Source organism: Sparus aurata, chromosome 8 (genome assembly GCF_900880675.1).
Source record: "Sparus aurata chromosome 8, fSpaAur1.1, whole genome shotgun sequence".
NCBI classification, from domain to species: domain Eukaryota; kingdom Metazoa; phylum Chordata; class Actinopteri; order Spariformes; family Sparidae; genus Sparus; species Sparus aurata.
Window position 1 is genome coordinate 26,573,590 of NC_044194.1, and position 21,034 is coordinate 26,594,623.

The 21,034-nt window shown below is 43.9% G+C and overlaps 1 protein-coding gene across 4 annotated transcripts in view; it reads left to right on the top strand.

Moving 5' to 3' along the window:
- Window positions 1–5,112: 5,112 nt before the first annotated feature.
- il34 (interleukin 34) overlaps window positions 5,113–21,034 on the top strand; it is a 39,611-nt gene continuing 23,689 nt past the window's right edge. For 2 of the 4 annotated variants that reach the window (XM_030427148.1, XM_030427145.1), the window contains exons 1-2: window positions 5,113–5,385; window positions 19,248–19,541. In XM_030427148.1, coding sequence (XP_030283008.1) covers window positions 19,496–19,541 — 46 coding nt within the window. In that variant the 5' untranslated portion in view covers window positions 5,113–5,385; window positions 19,248–19,495. Of the gene's footprint in view, window positions 5,386–5,889; window positions 5,981–15,993; window positions 16,096–19,247; window positions 19,542–21,034 lie in introns of those variants that run through there. The other 2 variants (XM_030427146.1, XM_030427147.1) reach the window with 2 other exon arrangements.

Consider the following 21,034-nt stretch of genomic DNA (forward strand, 5'->3'; position numbering starts at 1 on the left):
ATAAAGCATTTCAGACTAGAAATAAAAAAAACACAATACTGGATAGACACTGTACATTATTCTGTTGTGACTTGACGTTTTTAAATCGTCCAATGCCTAATTCATGGTAATCAGACACCAGTGCTCCACCAGGATGAAATACATATATTGGTTACCTGGGGACCCAGAGTGTCAGCCTGAGGGAAGTGATGAATAAGCATTTCAGGAGTGCCAGACACCACTGGACAGCTGGCCTTTGAGCCACATCACCAATATCACAGATATTGCTGCAGGTCAGCGGTGTGAAACCGCGTCAACACATTTACGAGTATTTAAGGATGAGCTGAAAGCGAATCAGACATGAGTGGGGAGATGGATTCAGAATAAGTTACAGTGGTGCCGAACTGACCTCCTGCCGTATGCGTTGTACAACATGACAGCATCGAAACGGGGCTGTTTCAAAATGCAGGCTGAAGTTGTGCAATTTAAGCAACAGCAACTGCAATGCATTATTTCTCTGTCGCCACTTCCCTGACAGAAGCAGCTTACAAATATGTGAAATATGACTGCTTTATCTTCTTCTTCTTATTATTATTATAAGAATCTTATTTCTGGCAAAGGCCCTTGAAAAATTCTCATTCACAGCCCCTCGGCCTTCAGTGTGGGAACAGAGAAAGGCCCCGCATGTAATGTGAGACTAATGTCAGCTAAGGCCTGCAGTAAAGAGACATTCTGTATTTGTGTCAACAATCCATTAGTTGCTATACTCCCGTGATGCATTAGCATTTGTAACATTAACTGATTCTGCATAGTGCCGCTGCTGAGTTCACAACGGTGTTACAACCGCACCGAGGTTGTGTTAAATCAAAAACGAACACCCTGAATAGCTTGCTTCTTGACGGATAGTTGAACAAAAGACAGGGCAACACAAGCGTACTGAGTCATTGCGTGTGAAGGTGTCACAGGATTTACATTGCTCACCAAACTTCGGTTGGCCCTTGTCTCACCATGAGCAATGGAAAGGCAGAGCTGGACACAATAACAAATCCAAGTGAAACCACAGAGTGCTCTGCTGTCAGCCACTAAGCATTTCTACCAGAGCTGAATCACTGCTGTTGGCAGAGGTGTGAGCATTTCTAAGGTTTAACTAACATTTTATTTTTGTTATGCTATGTTTTTTTTTTCTTTTTAAAGGCATTGTGCAGCGCAAACATACCTGTCTACCATAAAAAATGTAAAAAGTCCATAATAAAATGTGTGCTGGCCACTGCAAGGGTTTTTGTGTGTTGAGCTGATCTCTGGAATAATCTGATGCACGTCTGTCCTCACTTGACCCGATGTTGATGTCTTGATCGGTACAGAGCTCCTGATAACAGCTTCTGTCAGAGGATGTTAATATGAACAAGGCTCGCTGTCATCCTCGGGGCTTCAGCTCAGTGTATTATGCAGTACTGAGTTGATACCAAGTAACATTTCAGGCAACCTGGCCTTGGGGCTGTGGATAATGCACCACTGAGAGGCGCTTTTCTGGGGATTTTGGGGTTTCTTTCTGGGGATTTTGGGGTTTCTTTCTGGGGATTTTGGGAGGGTTTTAGCTGAGTGAAAAACTTACCCTCTGTGGATGGATTCCAGTTTACTGAAACTCAACACACCTGACTGCAGAGATGTTTCCCACCACATTTGTATATGTTTGAATTATGGTAAGTGTTTTGACCTTATAGGAGCATTATGTGAGAATTTTAGTTAAAAAAAAAAAAAAAGGCTAAATTGAACAACAGAATGTGAAGAAATAGCAGTTTTGACCTTACAAAGCGGTGAAAAAGCTCCCCCTGGTCCTCGAGCATCCAGTCCGGACTGCTGTCCGAACAGCGAGCTGAGCGAACCGGCTAATGATTGCTACAGGAAGCGGTTGCTCTGGTTATATGCTGTTTTCAACGTTTTGCACCTGTAAGATTATAATTCTAGCTTAAACTATAAGTATTAATGTGGCGTAAATAAAAAATACCATGCAGACGACTGTTAGCCTCTCGCCCAGGCAGATGACCTCACGGTCGGAACAATAACACAGTGAAGAGTAGGTCTGTTAACACACGTGTTGATCCAAGACAAGAATTGATTGTTTCTGTAAAGCATGAGTAAAATCTGGGCACGTTCAGTGACTGAACTGTAAAATGTACAGGAACCACAGACTTTCTGGTCGAACACGTATTCACCACGAGAAGCGACAAGGACAACAACACATAAGCTAAACTATAGCGACAAGACATTACACAAACACAAAGAGGTTTGGGGGTTGGACCACGTGTAAATGGAGCTGTGTTCAGCAACACAATAGGACGTGAATGGGGGAACCTTAAAACGACTGTGCTTGCATCAATTGGAGTGCTGAAATTAACCCAAAATGATCTAAACTTGGGCTCCATCAATCGTATCCTAGCCTACACTTGTTTAACCTGTCCACCATCAACCATATCATTCAACCCTTGGGAAGTTTGTATTCCCCTGGTGAGGCTGCAGTTGGAGGAGGATGAAGAGGGAGGAGGCGTTGCGGTGATCCTCCAGTAGCATGTAGATTGCATCTACACAGGCAACGACACCCTGGGGTCCGAGGTCCTGAGAGGGCAGCTCACACGTCTTTGTGAACTCTGGGGCAGGTCCCAAGAGGTGGCACAGTTGACAGTTTATGAGATAGGTCGGCACCATTCCACAGTAAATAGCCACCCCATTTGGAGTTGAGATCCTTTTTATGTCCTGGAGCTGGTGTCCTGGTGTGTTGAGAAGACGACTCATGACACTCAGGAAGCTGCGCTGAAGGGCTTGTGTCACATGGAAACTACAGCAGTATTGATAATTCTACACGCCTTTAAACCCATACAGAGATTAAATTCAACAGAATACTGAAAAAATGTAAATAAAAAATGTTCAGTGTAGACTTTGTGTTAAATCAAAGTCATATATTTATTATTTTTTAATATTTTTTTTATTCAAATTGTTATTTTATTCTAATGTCTCTCTGTTATTGTCTCTATTTTGGGAGAGTAACTCTTGTGCTGCTACTCATTCCCTCTGTGCTGCTGTGTAAACTGCAAATTTCTCCCAAGGTGGATCAATAAAGGAGCATCTTAATCTTAATCTCATATGCTCATTTACTCGCTGTAATCAGTGGGACAGCATTCCTTCTGAGATCATTCTGGCTCTGCCTGCTGGATGCAGACAATCATTTGTTTGAGGGTTGAAATGTTGATATTTGTCTACACTTTTAGCTAGAAGTGCCCTTGATTGTTTTCTACCTCGCAGCTGACTTGAAACCTAGAGTGTTATTCTTCATTTTAAAATCGTAGTCCTGTGAGTAATCCCTGAATATAGTTACCTTTTTTTGCTCCTGATAATGTAATCCCATTCCATGTACGTGTCACTTCCCGAGCCTGGAAAAACCTGCTGGTCAGACAGTTCATCTGGAGAGCGACACAGCTAAACAGCATGGCAACTCAAAGATTTATCTTATTTGTCGATATAACTCATCTGTAAAGCATCAGTAAACATGTCTATGAACCAGTAGTTAAGATAACCCCTTTAAAAAGCACGGCTTTTGAGTCTTTGGAGCAAAACAATCAGTGATTCTGATGACAAATGACAACTTTTTATCTGCACGCTCCCAGGGTCCGGCTTTTCTTTGACCAGCTCCTTTCTTTAAATGACATTACAAATACCTAAAAACAATATCAAAGAGACCTCATATGACTAAATGGAAATATTCATAAAAGAATGACAAAAAAACCCGCCTGGCTGCGTTCATGCCGCTGCTCTCCTGTGGGCTTTTCCCGTCTGAGCTCAGCAGCCAGTCTGGACCGACACATGCGGTTGTGGTCTGCTGTGAAGTGGCCCTGGTGTATAATAATGCAATAATATACCATATAACATGCACACCAGATGATGGATGAAGGTGAGTGTCCCAGGTGCAAAGTAACAGAAGGCACTTTTCTTCTCTTTTCATGTCTGACAGCTGCAGTAATGCTTTAACAACTCAAGTTGAATTATGATTTGATTTGAAAAGCGGACTATTAGATTCAAAGATTGAATCTGAGCATGAATGAGGGTCTGATGACACCATCTGGGACAGAATCTCTGGGAACACTGTCCAAAAGCTGTGGAAGGCGTTTGAGGTCAAATAAGGGAGGATCTTCACAAAGTGTTGACCGTGGACCTAAACTTGAGGAATTTATGGAGAAGCTCGTCTTCTTGACCCCGCGACCCCCTTTTATTACTTCAGCTGAAGGGGCACTTTGTAGTTTTAGAGAAGAAACTCAAATTCAGAACTGTAATATCTACAATATTAATGGGGTACTGGCTCAAACACAGGCATATTATTTTTTTTCCATAACTGAATAGGAGGGGGGAAATAAGGTCCCCAGAACTCTGTTTGAAGCTAAAAAGGTGGCAGGGTCCGCCACATATGAACAAAGTAAAACAGGATGAAATTGTGTCGTCCTTTAAGGGCAGTTTGCTTATTTCATCATAAATAAAAAAGTGAAGGTTTTTCCACTTCTGATTAAAATGTCTCCCCCTAAAACCACACACGAGGTGAAGGAGTCTTGTTCTTCTTCACTCTGACCAGATGCTTCCTCGCTGACCAGGATAATATCTATGGTCTCTTGCGCCCCAGCCGTCATCTGTACCATCTCCTGCCCCGAGGCGAGCCGTTCTTGCCTTTCCCAGCGGAGGTCGGATCATAAACGTGAATAACGATGAGTCCTGCCAATCAGCAGGAGACCGTCCAGGAAAGGTATCACTGTCATCTGTTACCTGTTAGAGGAGGAGAGTGCTTAACTCTTCCGTCAAGCCAGATGGGACACCGTAGCCTCCTGACGCTTGTGGTTAGACACAGCTTTCAAAATAAAATCGTCACCGGCGGACACCTCTGTGACGCGCAAAGAAATGAACGCGCAGATGTGTGAAGGGGGGACTTTTTTTTTGATCGGCTTGCGTAAATCAAACGGCTGATGAGCTAAAAAGAGGAGAGGTGTGTGTGAAAGAGAGAGAGAAGAAGGAGGGAGAGAGAGAGGGGAGGGGAGGGAGAACTGCAAGGCGTGCAAAAAGGCTCACTTATTTTGAAAGCAGGCTGTATTTGTGTGCGTGTCTGCGTCTGGGGGGTGACTGACTGGTAGGAGCTGCAGGCCAGCCTGTTGCGCACTTGGCGGCACACGCAGACACGGCGCACCACATCCGCGTGGATGGATGGACGGCGCGAGTAATGGACTTCCCTTGGTGACTTTTTCCTATTTCATGATTGGATTCTCATCGGGTTGGCTTTCCCTCCGATATAATAAGGACTGATTACAGCGTGTCACCTCTGAGCGGGCACAGCCTTTACGCATCCCGGGAGCACGGACTAGAGGGAATCTCGAGGTGCGTGTCTACCGATATAATGTATATATATATGTGTGTGTGTGTGTGTGTGTGTGTGTGTGTGTGTGTCTGGCTTGTCAAACGTTGCTCTTGGACATACACATGCGTGCCCGTGCGCGCAGCTTGTCGCACTTTAGCAACACGACCAGCAATACTTTCACTTTCGTCAGGTGCGTCAGTTATTTATTGCCCAAGCGGCCCTTTGCCTCTAGCAGAGGAAAGTGGCAACATGTGGCCACTCACAAGGTTTTTTGTTGTTTTTTACAAGGCAGAACATACTGTGTGCTTCTTCAGATCATTAATCTGAAGTGCTGCAGCTGTCAGGGACCGTGCGCTACCGAGACGAGACGAGATGAGACCTGGACCCAGAGGGGACGGCAGCAGTTCAGCCACACTGTGTAAACATCCGCGTCGGACAGCTTCAGCATTAAAGAGCAAAGTGAGAGAAAGAGAGTGAGAGAGAGTTCAGGACACACAGCTGAGGAGAGGGCAGGGTAATAGACAGCAGTTCCTCAGACAGGACTGACAAGTGAAACGCTCCGTCAGGGATCACACATCTACTGGAGAGTGTCCAAGATGAGTCCTGGCAGACCTGGTGAGAGAGGGTCCGGCGACAGCACGCATGCTTTTCACACATGCTCATTTCATAGAAAAAAAAGGGGGGGCGGGGGGGTTAATCAATTAATCAATTTATGAAAGGAGCAAGAAGACAATTTAATCAAAGGAGGAAACTGTATTGAGGACTAAACAAACTAAATAAACTGAATCTCTTCTTTTTCTTGACTGAACAAACATGTGCAGGAGCCTTCTAAGTAGCTACCACGTTCACTGCTTCTCCTCTGAGGATGACTTATTAAGAAAAAATACAAAACAACAACCCTATTAACCTACTGACCTTAACCGTATAAATAGGCTATTGTAAATAGGAACTTTTTTGAGTTTGTTTTTTTCCCCTTGCCAAAACTGCACAGTGCACCTTTGAACAAACGCTGCGCGTATTTCTGCTTTATTCGATCATGGCACAGTGTTCAGCAGCCTGTCTGTGAACACTGCTCAGTCGGGCCTGCGTGGCCTCTGCTGCAGGGTCTGCAGGGCAACGCGCACTGCTACTGCAACATTAGACGTCCCGCCTGAGCTAACATTTCACCAGCTTTTCAGACCACCCGCAGCCGGTGAAGTCGTTGAGATAATCACAAAAAATAGATCTAAAAAAGATAAATAAAGTATGTCCTCATCTTCTCCTTCTTCTTCTTATTCTATACGAGTGTGCTTTCTTTGATTGCTGAGCCAGAGGCTGGAATTATAGGGACAGTGCAGGGTCACTGAATCCAAAGATAGCACAGAGAGACAACAGAGCAGGGTCAGGAGAAACAAGAGAAAGCTGTGGTGACTCAGCCCCGAGCAATGTGAGCGTATGTGAGTGTGTGTGTGTGCTTCTACCCTCTCAAGGACCAGTGGTGATGAAGCTCTCTCAGTGTGCGGACACTTTGTCATCAGGGGGTTAAGGGTTAGGATTGATTAGTTTAAGAGGTTTAGAGTTAGAATCAGCATCACAGACACGCGGCGGCGATTGATCAAGGTTAGAGTGGAAGGATATTGTGGATGTAGACGGCTGGGGGCTCTTAACAGCACAGGAATAGTAAATAAATAGGAAAAACTTGCCTAAATGGGAGAGCATTCAACTTATGTGTATATCCTGTAGGCCAAAGGTCGTACGCTATATCCTTGGAATGAGTACCTAAATGGGAGACCCTGTCATTTTCTGAGCGCACTCCGAGGGCAGCTCAGAGATGTGGCTTTCATGCATGGGTGCCCGCGTCGTGTCACCATGAGTGCTGACATGTTGGGTTTCGTGCCTCTGTTTTCCCGCGTGGTCTACTATTCTCTCACTGAATTCTTGTTGTCTGTTACATGTTTGAACCTGAGATTAGCAGCTCGTCATTTTCCAGTCTCGAAGGCACTGCTGCCGCCGAGAGAATGCAAATACAGGCTGCAGAGGTGCGCCATCACTGTATAGAGCAGCACATGCTCTGCTGAGTTGGGGACATTGCAACTGAAGGGGATGATATACCGTATGTTGCTTGTGTCTGCAACATTATATCTAAGAAATGTGACGCTCAGACTTGAACAAATCCGATAAAATCTCATTTTGAGCTAATCTTCGAGGCGTCGTTACGGAGCGTGGCGAAGTTGAGATCGTTTCATGCCTACGGTTCTTGTTAAAGGAGAACTTCGGTTGATTTAAACATGCAGCTTCATTGCTCAAGCTACTCTTGATTTGCCAGTACCGAAGACGCGAACAAATTTGGTCCAGCCATTACAGAGCTCCGTGAACGGAGACTTAGCATTGAACACTAACAGCATGGGGTCAGAACTTTACACTGTGTTTTAAGCGTCTTAACATGCTCCACATCTCACACCAAAAGTTATGCAACATCAGCAGACACCTTACAACACAGCACTGTAGCGTGTATGACTCAAAATGAATAAAAAAGTAGTTAAAACAGTGTGTTTGTGCAAGCAGCTACATTACCTGTGTGTTGACATCCGTGTGTTCCGGTAGCTAGACCAAACTAGCATATCCATCGAGAGTGCACTTAACAGGCTTAACAGGCTATTGTAAGGCTCATGGCTCATGACAGGCTGTAACATGGACATGTACATTATGAACATAAACACGAAAATGCTGGATTACGTTTCCGTCTCCGCCAGTGAGGGAGTAAGTGCACACTCGACGGATTGACTAGTTTGGTCTAGCCACCGGAAGACGCGGATGTCAACAAACAGGTAAGTAGCTGCTTGCACAAACACACTGTTTTAACTACTTTTTTATTCAGTTTGAGTCATACACGCTACAGTGCTGCGTGCTAAGGTGTCTGCTGATGTTGCATAACTTCTGGTGTGAGATGTGGAGCATGTTAAGACGCTTAAAACACAGTGTAAAGTTCTGACCCCATGCTGTTAGCGTTCAATGCCAAGTCTCCGTTCACGGAGCTCTGTAATGGTTGGACCAAATTTGTTCGCGTCTTCGGTACTGGCAAGTCAAGGGTAGCTTGAGCAATGAAGCTGCATGTTTAAATCGACCGAAGTTCTCCTTTAACTTGTCAAATTCAGTCTCCAAGGAAATGAAACAGCAAGACTGGCTTTTCTCATCCTTTAAAGGAGACCGAATATGCTTTTTTTCCCATATATGTGCATGTTAAAGGAGCTGCGCTGGAATGGAATGAAACTTTCTAAACATTCCCTCTGCTGTGTCATGAAGCGATCGCACTGATGAGCCTCGTTACTCTGTATTTTCATCTTTAGTGTCGGTCTAATTGAAGCCTGCGCACTGTTCCCATTCCGTCCATTTTTTTGCAGGCCGCGAAATGAACAGCTGGGTTCACTCATCTGTTGGTCGCCGCAGCCGCAAAGTCCTCACCACCGGTGGCACTCTGAGCCATCCAGGAATCCACGGAGTTAGTCAGCTGGCCGCTCGCTGAGCTGTGACGTGCAGCTGTGGAGAAAGTCGGAAGAAGCTGAATGGCGAGGGTGTGAAAGAGGGAGCCATGAGCAAGGGGGAAGTCGGGAAGCAGAGGGAAGGAAGGGATGACTCGCGAGTTAGATTCTGAATATTAAGACGTGTGCAAACGCCTGTTCAGTTAAATATGAAGGACGTGAGGGACTCATCATCAGTTCATTGTGTTTGAGTGACACTGACACACCGGCAATATTCGGCTTCATTCCTGTTTGTTTTCCAACTAAAACTTCAGAAGCATTCCTGGGTTTCGCTCGAGTTTACTTGAGACTGGAGAGATTTTATTGACTGGTTAGAAAAAGCAGGCGGTGATGCTCCGAAAGACTCCGAATCAAATGGGAAATGCCCCCCCGCTTCTCCCCGAGATGGTTCTAATACTCTGCACAATGGGGTTACACAAATATTAGAAACCTTAAAATGTAATGCGCTGCAGTAGGGCAGCGGCACAGAGCGTGTCCCGCGGGAGGATCACAGGGTTGCTTTGACACCTCTCTGACAGAGCAGTGTTTTTCATCTCACCTTTCATCTCGATCGCCTTGCTCGTCTTCTTTCTGCTGCTTGCTGTGACGTTTCACCGAGTGCTGCATCTAAAATTACCTCCAGCTTCATCAGACGGTGTGAGGTTCTCTATGTGCCGAGGGCGGGCAGACAAAAATATTGCCTCGGACACATCTGCTGCCAAGATGGTTGAAGGCCCGACCTGTCTTTGTCGGGGCCCATTGTCTGAGGTGTGTGAATGGTTACGGGAATTTCATATATCGTTTGTAGCGTGTTTCATGATGACACTGATAAAGGACAAAACAGTTAGTAAATGTATTGTACTAAAATACTACTATTACGTAAGGCTATGGGCCCTGACATTAGCCAATGGTTATCACTGCTGTCGGTAAGTGTGGCCCCAGTTGTTTCAGTGTACGCTGCATTGTTTGCACAACTCGGTCCTTGTTGGCAGCTTTTCGGCCATGTTGAATCAGTGGAGGAGCCAATCAGTGAGAGAAATTACTCTCATCAACTCTTGAGAGTCACAAAGCAAAAGCCCCTCTAGCCTGTGCCGAGAAAAAAGGCTGCAAATACAGGCTACAACTACCTGGTGGGATGAATAATTAGTGGCTGCCCCCGACCAAGGATTTTCTTGGTCGACCAGTGGTCGTCATTTAGAGCGATTAGTCGACTAATCGACGCATATATATATATATATTTTTATTCCCCCCCCCCCCCAAGTATACTAGCCTCAGCGACTGAATGACATAAAATTATGAGCCTTAAAACCATTAATTTTAGTTAAATTGCTTTCAAGCGTTCGGGCCGCCATGGGCAGGTAGCTAGGCTACTTACATGTTTAAGGTGTTAATCATGTTCGTCGTGGAGGAGTGATAGGCGAAGTTTTTCTTGCAAAGTTTGCATGTCACCTTCTTGGGGTCATCCTTCTTCTTTTCCAAATGATCCCATATTTTAGACGTCTTTCCCGACATGGTTGGCTATTAATTGTTAACTGTCTAACCGCGATGTCAAAGGGACCTTCCGTGTTAAAAGAAAACACTGACAGTGAGTGAGTGTCACGACTTCCTGTATCTGGCCCTTCAAATTAAAAGCCCTCCAGCCTTTTATACACAGGCCAGCCGCCAGTCACATAGATTTTGACTTAATTTTGACAAGACCAAATGTTTTTGTTTTTTTTTCCTGCGACCAATCGACCAATGAAATTTTGGTCGCCTAATGAGTTTTTGGTCGACCAGTGCTTGGTTGACTATTTGGGGGCAGCCCTACACAGAACACACAAGCTAATTGGCCACCAGCTCAAGTCTTTGCAGTGGGTTCAAGTGCAGGCGACGCAAGGAGGGGACAAAACAGTCGGCCGTCATCACTTGTTGACATCGGTCTGGTGTGTCTGGGCCGTCAGAAGTCCACTTTATGGCTCGACAGTGACAGAAATGGGGGAAGGACTCCAGATCAGGGGTTTTGATGGTTCAGGATATGATTCTGAAAAGACATATGGGCATTGGGAGCAAGGGTCTGACGACGCGTGTAAGGCATGGTCAGCATCATAAATCCTAGAAAGCCTACCCTCGATTAAATGGGGGATATAGAGGATTTTACACTGTGTTAGACTAAAGTGAAGATTAATTGCAACTGTATCCCATGTGTCCTCTGGGAATTCCTCAACTGAATCTCCCACTGAGTTTTGATACTAGATGTGTGTTCCCTGGGTTTCTGTAGTAGATGAAGCTGGTGTGAGCTTTCCACGCCATCCAGTATGGTTATTCCTGTGCAAGCATGAAGTAAATGTAGGTGCATTTTATGCTAATGCCAAAGATGTGGGAAAGGGAACATACAATTTTCACCATAAATGTGTATCTAAATTTGCTATTTTCTAAATTCAGCTTTTGTATATAGGGAGTGACTCACTGATGAAAGTATGTTTCATATAATGCAGTGTTTGGTCTGAAAAACCAAAGCCTGACCTGTGATTTTGTGGTGCACTAGCGCTCCTTCAGAGTTGCCCGAGTGTGCTGTGAAAAAGACTGTCGAACAATTTCTCTTTACATGATGGAGCAGTTTATGTCAACAAGTCAGTTTCACGTCTTCTAATTGAAATGAAGCGATCTAAATCCAGCCTGTGTCTGGTTGAGTGTTTGGGAAAGAACATCCAGCAGTGAAGAAAGCATAGTCCCAATTCCAACAACCGTTCAATATGAACGTATGTCGGACTGACATAACCCAGCGGACAGTGTTTGTTTGGGGGCGTTAGCTGAAGGCTATAGGAAATGTTCCCAGGACAGTTTTCTCAACGGTTCCACTGTAGGTGTTCGTTTCCAGCTGAAAAGATAATACGGTTCACTGAACGCAGCCTTGATAAAAAAGGATGATTAAACTGTATTTGACTAAGCCGTTATCAGTGTTTCACACATCTGGTGACCACCAACAGGTTTTATTTTTTTTATCTACTTCAGGGCTACTAAGGAATTTCAAACTCAAGGCTGTCATGCCGCAGTGCTGAAGGATCTCCAGAAAAGCTGGTGGTGTGCTTTGAAGATTTAAAGTCGATATCAGTGCCAGTTGGACCAAAGATGGCCCTCTCATCCAAATAGTGACGACACGGTTACCTACAAACACCGAGCAACAGCAGATCTTATCAACACAGTTACAGTACGTGAAAAATCTGCACCGTCTGTAACAGAAGGCAGAAAAGGAGACAATAGGCTGAGTGTTGGGTGTCTGTTCATCACACGCAGCACAAACTTTTCATCAGACAGCTGTTCGGCTTTTGCTCTCGCCTCTCGTTAAAGCCGCAGTCAGTGGCTGGATGCAACACAAAAAGACAACCTCTCTGCGTTTACACATAAACCCGTAAGCTCCACTGAATACGTCGGCTTATGATATTTGTCTGATAGAGATCAGTATCGGGAAGGCTGCTTTTAAGGCATAGCATTGTAAGCTGCCAATTATTTCTAGCTGAACAACAGTAAAGCTGCCCGAGGGATAAAATGTAAGTTTGGTGACCTTGAGCTACTCAGAAAAGGAAAATTCAGAAAATGATTTGCCTTAAAAGGTGACTTTAAAGAAGCAATTTGTAAGATATTGCCAGAATCTTCCTGCGCTCCTCCCCAGTCTGATTCCACCCACAGACCAGACTTACATCAGCCTCGTTAGCGCCACCCTGTTCCCAGTGTCTCTCCACCTGCACCTCATCCACTCGTTAGCTTAGTCTCTATTCAAGCCTGTGTTGTCCTCTCGCTCATTGATCGTTTGTCTGTTCTCGTCAGTCCTTGTGTGTTCCCCGTGTTCCTGATTTTTTCCTCATGGTCTGTCCTTAGTTTTTGGATTGACTTTGTCTTTTCCTTTGCCTGCCTTATGGTTGCCACTTCCTTTCGGCTGTCATTTTACTGTTTGCACTTTCGCATTTTGGACCTCAGCTGATTACAGCTCGTTTTTTTTTGTTTTATGACCCGCCTTGCCTGTGTGACTTGTGTTTGTGTCCTCTCTGTGTACCTCTCGTAGGTTTTAGTGTCATAAATAAGCAAAATAAACTCACATACTGTCAAGACAGGAAATAGTCTTACATCTACTTTACCAATGGAAAAATGTATTGTATGTATTGTAATGTATGTCTCTTCAATCAAGTTTCTCTCAGTGGGTGAACAAGGGTAAACTTAATTGCTTTGTTAACTTGTCGTAAAAAACACACTTTGTTCAAACTTGACAGAAACAAAATAAAGTTGATGGAAAAACAGTCCGTGTTTGACTTTCCACTGTCACCCCTGGTTTGGTCGAAATAAATCCTCATTTCACCGAGTAGGATGTGAAAATAAATCCAGCTCTACGTGCTCTTTTCACTCGCTGCTGATGTCCAACTCGCTGTCGCTTCTCTCCCACCGCAAGCCCCTGTCCCCACCTGCTATGCCTTGTCATCCCAAAAGATAACGCCTGTCATCGAACTGGCATCCAGCGGTCTTACAGGCTGTTTTTCCGTCCCAGTTTGGTGTCCAGCTGTGTTCACTGTCTAAACCTGGGTGAGCTGTGCAATGTTGCCCCTGGTGACCCTCTCCCCATTGATCTGAGTTGCAAGCTGTGGAGTGACTGGCTCTCTGCACCAAGTCTATTTTTCTACAGAATGTGTTTGAAACTAACAGACAATCGCAATGAGGTACGCACCACAGGACCCATCAGCCTGTACGTCATACCCAATTTGGACTTGACAGCAAAAACTGTCAAGAGCAAAAAAAAACCAAGCTTCAATACAACTGTAGAGACACCACTGGATTAGCCAACCCATTGTGATATGTAGCCCCCCACAGTTCCAGTGATAAATTAAGAGATTCAGGGGATGTTCATGCATCCTTCCAGCTAAAGAAAGCCAAAAAAAAGGATTTTGTAAGCAAAACAATTAGTCACAATGACACAATATAAACATGTCATTTATGACAAACATGTATGATGACAATGGTGGTAAAACATGTAAATTACAAGTTAAATGCGGTGGTCTGTCTTTTATTATCAGATTGATTTATTGTAACAATGTAATTCCAAAACAATACAATTAAAATTCACACAGGAAATCAGTGCGCGCTTGTGTGTGTGATGTGCAAACTCTGCATTAAATACATTCATTTTAATTAATAATTAATTCCAACAGTGTTTACTCAAGGTAACTGCGCATTTCATTTGGTTGTCGGTCGCTTCTTCGGTGACGGGGGAGTCAGCGAATGAGACTGAGCTTCACATGAATAGAACTTTAAAACCTTACTTCGTCTCTTAACATTTGCGCCAGATTTATGTATTTGGGATGGTCCGCCACAATATCAACACTGGCCACCACATATTGATGTTCTATTTTTGTAATTGTGCGTCCTGTTCTCTCTCTCTCAAGAAGCGCACCCATCAGTGAATAGCATGATGCCATATACTCCGATACAGCTGATGGCGGTGTGGTTTTACGTCTGCCTGTAAAACCAACGAAGAAGAGGAGGAGATCTATTTAATGCAGTTGGCTTGAAAGTAACTTCCTCTGCGAAGAAGAGGGCTGGCCTCATCATTGAGACCAACCAAGCCCCCACAAATAGTGCCAGGCCTTGAAGCCAGGAGGGGTTATCAATGAACCTAGTCTAAGAGCTGCCCGGTTTCATTTTATCCCCATCTAAACTGGAGGTTAGCCGGCTCGGCCGGTGGAATGCTCGAGTGCGCATGCTCTATGGCACCCCAGCCTGACAGTCACTCAGTGTGTTTACATGACACTCAAGAAAACCGAATTACTGTGTTAGTCTGACTATGATCGGATCTTTAAGATGCATGTATACACCTTAGTATACACCTTAGCTTTAATAATAGTTGAATTAAAGCACCCAGATAATTCGATTGATAGTCGCATTGCTCCTGCATGTATACGTTCCATGAGATCAGATCGGATTTTGCGTTCTGCGCAGCTGCAAGATTTTTTCCCTGGGGCTGTGAGCCGGAAGTAGGCAGAGGGCGGCGGCGGCGTCTTTCCGCTGAAATCATCGCAAGAAAGAGCGCCATTGTGCCCCTAGTTTGTGTAATTATCATGTACACCATATACGAAGTGTACAAAGATGTAGCTTCGTCTCGCTTTTCGTACGCCATCTTTCTTGAATGCTGAGGCAGCTGGTGACGTAAAGAGGTCAGCCGGAGGTGGCTCTGTTACCACTAGTTGAAATGGGTACAGCGCCACCTAGCATACCGGGATATGACATGCTCCGGCCCAATAATCCAATTTTCTCACCGGCATGTATACTCGGATAATTGCAGTTGTCTGGTTGAGTAGCATAGTCGAACTATGGCTGTAATCCAACTAAGCTGTGCATATAAACGCATTGAGTGTCACAATTACTGATTCTGGGTGTTTTATTGTGTGTTTTTCACTGCCAGTGAAGGGAGGTTGACTGCAGGATAGTTTGTTTGTGTGTTTGACCTCGCTTTCAAACAGCCATTTTACTTTACTGTGCTTGCACTAGCAAGCGGCGGCGCACACTGAAGGTGTGTGTGTCTCTGTGTTTGAGTCAGGTCAACCTCTCAATCAAGTCAGCACTCACCAGAGACTTCGGTTCTGTCTCTCCTTTTCCCCCTCACCTCACTTTAACGTTATGTTCATGACATAAAGTACATTTCCCTAACAGCTGCAGCTGGCAGTCAACAGTAAAGTGCATAAACACCTGGCAACCTGTGGTCACCTCCACAGTTTGCTTCTGTTGTCAGGTTCAGGATGTAGCTCCCCCTGGTCACATTCCACAATAAGGTCATTTTGGGTACACTCAATGATCTGATTACTCCCCAATTAACCACCACAAAAACAATGACATAATGCTGCCCAGACAGGGAGGTTGTCCGCTACCAAGGAGAGACTAGCTTTTATAACCTTTGTCCGATTTACAATAGAGGCCTGTTGAGTTTATCAGGTCCAAAAGGACAAGAAACACTCCGACAGGACGGGGATGTGGTCATCTCTACAGTTTTGATAATCAGTCTCCATCTTTGATCGGGATTGATTTTTTTGCTTAAATGGCAAAAAAAAAAAAAAAAAAAAACCCAGAGGACTCTAAAATAACACTGCAGTAACAGAGTCCCCTCTCCTACAGCGGACCAAACACAAAGACAGACACACAAAGGGGATTCTGAAACGGCCTCTTCCCCAAGCCTGGCAGATAACAGCAGGGGTCGCAAATCTGCCTGCATACCAGGTACCACGCACACTTTAAGATAATTATAAAGCAACTGTTTAATTCATTTGCCATTTGCCTAACACTTTCCAAGCCTGAGTAATTAATTTAATCTTTGTATTGCATGTGATAATACTGACATCTACTGATCATGTATAGTTCATTGTTCTATATAAGTACATATTTAGACTAAGTGACGAGGCCATATCTTATTACAATTAATTAAAAAAGGTTGTAGAATCATTTATTTAGTCATAGAGTTTTATTCCAATGGCCTTTGCAGCTCAAAGTTGGCATGAAACCATCTTGTGTGACCGCTCATGACTTGGTTGATGTCGATGCGATGATAATAACAATAATAACAACTGGTAGTAATCCCACCTCGAAATTTCCCATCCTCAGTCGATATTAGTTATTAGAGTCGGTATTGAAGAGGTGATTTTTTCCGCCAGTTCATTTCATCATTCCAAATCATTATCATCATGTTGATTTTTTGTGTATGTCACTTCATTTCAGTCATTAAACCCAGTCGCTGCTCTGTGTGTTCCTTTGGATTGGAGAGTGGAGATCATTTCACAAGTCCCCGCTTTGGATATTTGACTGATGAGTTCATAAACTATTATTTGGATTCAATTTCCTCTTCGGAGGTGTTGCCCCCATCCAAGTGCAGATGTATTTATTCAACTACAGTGAAAAGGAGCGAAGGTGAATGGACACTTCCGAAGGTTAAAACGTAATCTCTGCCCTCTCCCCATCAGAAAAGCGATCCAGATTAGAGCTAAATTGGATGTGACTCTGGGTGTTTATTCCTCCAGGAGGTCTGGAGGTCATACTGTGTGACTTAAAAAATACGGACATAGCAGGCTGTGGTGACTGAATGAATGTGGCTGACAGACTTGAATGTCACTGATACTGTACATGTATGTTACAGTGTATGTGATTGCGACCTCCAGGAGGTGTGCTTGCCCTTCACAGGTGATATTTTCCAGATGTTGTGAGGTCGGACAATATATAGACCTACATCTTTGCTCTCATGCGGCTCCGTGAGATTTACTGAAAACAGTGATGCAACTCCTTTTCAATGTTCCTCTAATCTGTTCTTAACTTTAATATCCTATACATTGTGACAGCATGAGAGTCCAACATCTGGACCACATATGCAAGCAATGGTGCCAAATAGCAGATATATACGGTGCAGGGTGATTTATATGAGAACAGAATGTATGTAAGCATTCCCATCCATCACAATAAGATAAACCTCCTCTGGACAAGAAAGGGACATTTTTCACACTCCTCAAGTCATCGACTTCGTGTCGACTCTTAGAAATCTTCTATCCAAATCCAAACATAATCTTAGATGGCTCCAGCTCTTTTAAAAAAGTCTTTTGAAATAGTGTTTTATCACATATATAGGAAAACCAGTATGTGATAAACGTCGGGGTTTCATTTTGTCCAGACTGGAGCAAAGTGTGCAGTGGACAAGCCATGCTCGTAAGCAAATCTGACAGTACCATTACACATATGCAGTCCATCCAGTTCATCGTCATGGGACCATGAATGTCTATTCCAAATTTTGTGATAATTCATAACACCCATTTTTTAGTCAAGGCCCAAATACTCACTTTCAGTTGTCTGTTTGATAGTTAACATGCAAGTAAACAGCTTGTTGAAAGCAGGACCATGAGAATTGATTAACTGACAGGAAAAGTCATTGGCTGAACTGAAGCAGTAAGTGTGGGTGCTGCAGGCTGCAGGTTGTTTTTTCATAAAAAAAATGTGATACTTGATTCCAAGTATGTTCATTGCTCATTGTTGTATTGGTATTTACTGCTATCTGATATCAATGACTATCATATATCATATCATATGATGATTGATATCATATCAATGATAGCCATGACTGCTTGGAAATGCTTTCACCTATTGGGTCAGTGTGTGTGTGTGTGTGTGTGTGTGTCTCAAAATGTGTTCCTGGAGACACTTATTGTATGGCGAACCATCATAGAAGCAGTTCTGAGAATTTGGCCATGTGTGTATATGTCTGTCCATCTATCTGCATGATAGTGTTACAACTATGCAAGATGCAGTCAGAGAATACACAGATGTGTAGTTGAAGATTGGTCAGAACCAACGTGGGTCAGAAGGTGGACACGTTGGTAATTTGTCTACTGATAGATTGAATTTGAGTTGTAGCCACGCTGGCAGCATGGCTCTACAGACGGCACTGTTGATTGAATGGTTGGTCCGCAACTTCGGTTAAACTGAAACACCTAATAGTTGTCAAGACAAACACACAATACCTTTTACTTACCTCTTGACTTTTGATCCTCCATCAGATTTAACTGTACTTTAAAGCTATTTAGCACATTTAAGACTGATAACTGAACACTGAACTACAATGGTAATCACGGTTTTACCTGCCAGACATCGGCATTTTAGCCTTGGTGTCATAAGAATGTTGACACGCTGATGTTAAAATTAAGCTCAGAGCGCCTCTAATTGGCAATTTTTTGTGATTTGCCCCCCACAGCTTCTGAGTGCAAATCCACACATCCGTTCCGTAATGTAGTTGCTAACTATGAAAAAAAAACTCTTTACATGACTGAAGTTAAATGGTGCAGAACGAGTGAAAGAGGGGCGGAGAGGCTGAGACAGAGACATTCACCATTCACCCCTTTTACGAGACACGTGTTTCTTGACACCATCAAAATGATTTTGAAGCTGTTATTTTAAGGTGAAAAAGTTGCTGATTGCTTTAAGTGTAGCCTCAAAGAGCAACTTTCATGGATGCAGAATCTCCATGCACACTAAACAACTATTAGGAAAATCAAGTATCCATATAGGTCTAAGTCATAATCTCAGGAGAGAATTCAAATAACTGCAGTCATTTTTTCGCCCTGTGGTGCTTTATGGTGGTTTCATTTTCAGTGTTGACATGGCTTCTGCTCAGACCATCATTTTCTGGTATTGAGAAGTAAAATACTATCCATAAGTGTGAATGCAACAAAACACAAGGAAACATTGTTTTAGGCTTTTCAGTCTTGAACACGTCTGGTCTGTGTCCGTCCATTCATCAGCAGGGTTAACCGTCAAATTTGTTCCATCTGTTTGAATGTTGCTTATTTTCCTCTCCAGCCCCATGACTGTTTTTTTTTTTTTTGGTCTCATTTCAGATTATCATCAACTGTGACCAACAGAGACACCACAGCCAGAATAACAAGGATCTTTTACTGGTAGCATGTTTTTAGGTATGCTGGACACTGCAATGAAGACCTGAAGCCCGGCGACCCATGTGTGTCCTGCTGAAAACACACCCCGAAGAGTTGCAGACACCAGTGTTGCAGGAGCGTGTGTGTGTTTACACCCTGTGCTGAGTTTAAAGCACTGTGGAGTCGAGGACCGTAGACGTCAGCCCAAGAGTATGGTCCAGCTGTCCGTCTCTGTCTGCCTGCTGGTAGGCCTTTTGGGTAAGAGACATCATTTACATGTGTGTGTTTGCATGTGTGTGCAGTGGCCATTGGTGCTGTGGCTGTTGCTGAGATGTTTTTTTTGTTTTGTGTCCCTTTTTATTTTAATATGTGACAGTTGATGATGTTTTTCATTAGGATTAGGAACCCACATTTTGGTGGCTAATCGAGGGCCAGTGTTAAAAAATAGCCCAGAAGAAGAAGAAGAAGGGTCCTAGCTAATCCATGGCAAATTGAAGTTATGGTCTCCAGTATGTCAGTATAATGTTCAAATAGCAGAACAACCATATACTGTATAACATTCAATGCAGAGGAAGAAAAAAAGTTCCGAAGGATAAGTTTACATTTTTTAAATTAAAGCGACCACCAGTATCAAAACATACTGGAGTATATCAGTGTCACACCCAACACCAGTGAGGTGTGAGGCCTTTTCATTCAACTGACTGAATCCCAGCAGGAATGATGTGCGTGTGCTCCGTTCCCAGCACCCTGCTCAAATGTGCCTCTGCTCAGCTGTGACTGTGCCTGGAGCGTTGAGCTGGACGTGTTAGGCTCAGCACAAAGAGGTTTAACAGGGCAGGGGGGAAACTTCTCACCATTTTCCTTCTAGAGGGCATCACAACACCTCTAAAGCTGATACTTTCTGTATTTTATATGACTCATTATTCCACATGCAGTGGGTTTTCATGAGTGGACGAGCTGTTGTTTTCCTACCTTGTCTTGGTGTCATTTGGAAATGCGATGTTTGCACACTTTCCACATGTGACAGGATTGGTCTGACTGTTCTGTTGCAGTCTGGCCAGTGGCTGAGACGGACCAAGGCTTTAATCTCTTTCGGCTGCTTTTACTATCATTGTTGCATGCAAAAACAGTCGGTTAGTTGGAACAGCACAGCTCACTGCATAGCGCATTTACGCTACCGTACAGTCGTCCTTTTGCACGTTGTAACTCTGCAGCCATGGCGAGAGTAGAAGGTCCCGTTTAAGAGAGTCTGCTCGGGTTTGCAGCCAGTAAATATTGTGAATGAAACTCCCAAGCAATGGTAGTTTTTATATTTTTCTAATTTAATCGACTAACCCACAAGTGTGAAAAACGTGTTCATCACTTGTTTCTGCACGATGTAACTTCAGTGAGAGGGGAGGACCACAGCGTTGCATACATGTTCACTTCAACATACAAGTTTTCAACACATCTCATTGTTATGACGTTATGAGTTTTGTTTGTAGTCAGCGCCCACATTGCGTCTGACAAACTGTAACAGACCTGGGATTTGTATTTACCACGGTGGTGTTGCACTCAGTAACTGTTGGGGGCGCTGTGCTTTAACTCTTTACTTTGGCCCTTGAAAAGTGGGTTGTAATCTTTGTGGGAGGAAAAGAGGTTTGAGGAGTTAACATGAACGTGACTGTGCTCCATGCTCTGAAAAATGAGTCAGGGCCTCCCTTCTAGATTCACTTTGACATGTGGATGTTGGCGCACAAACACTGTTTATA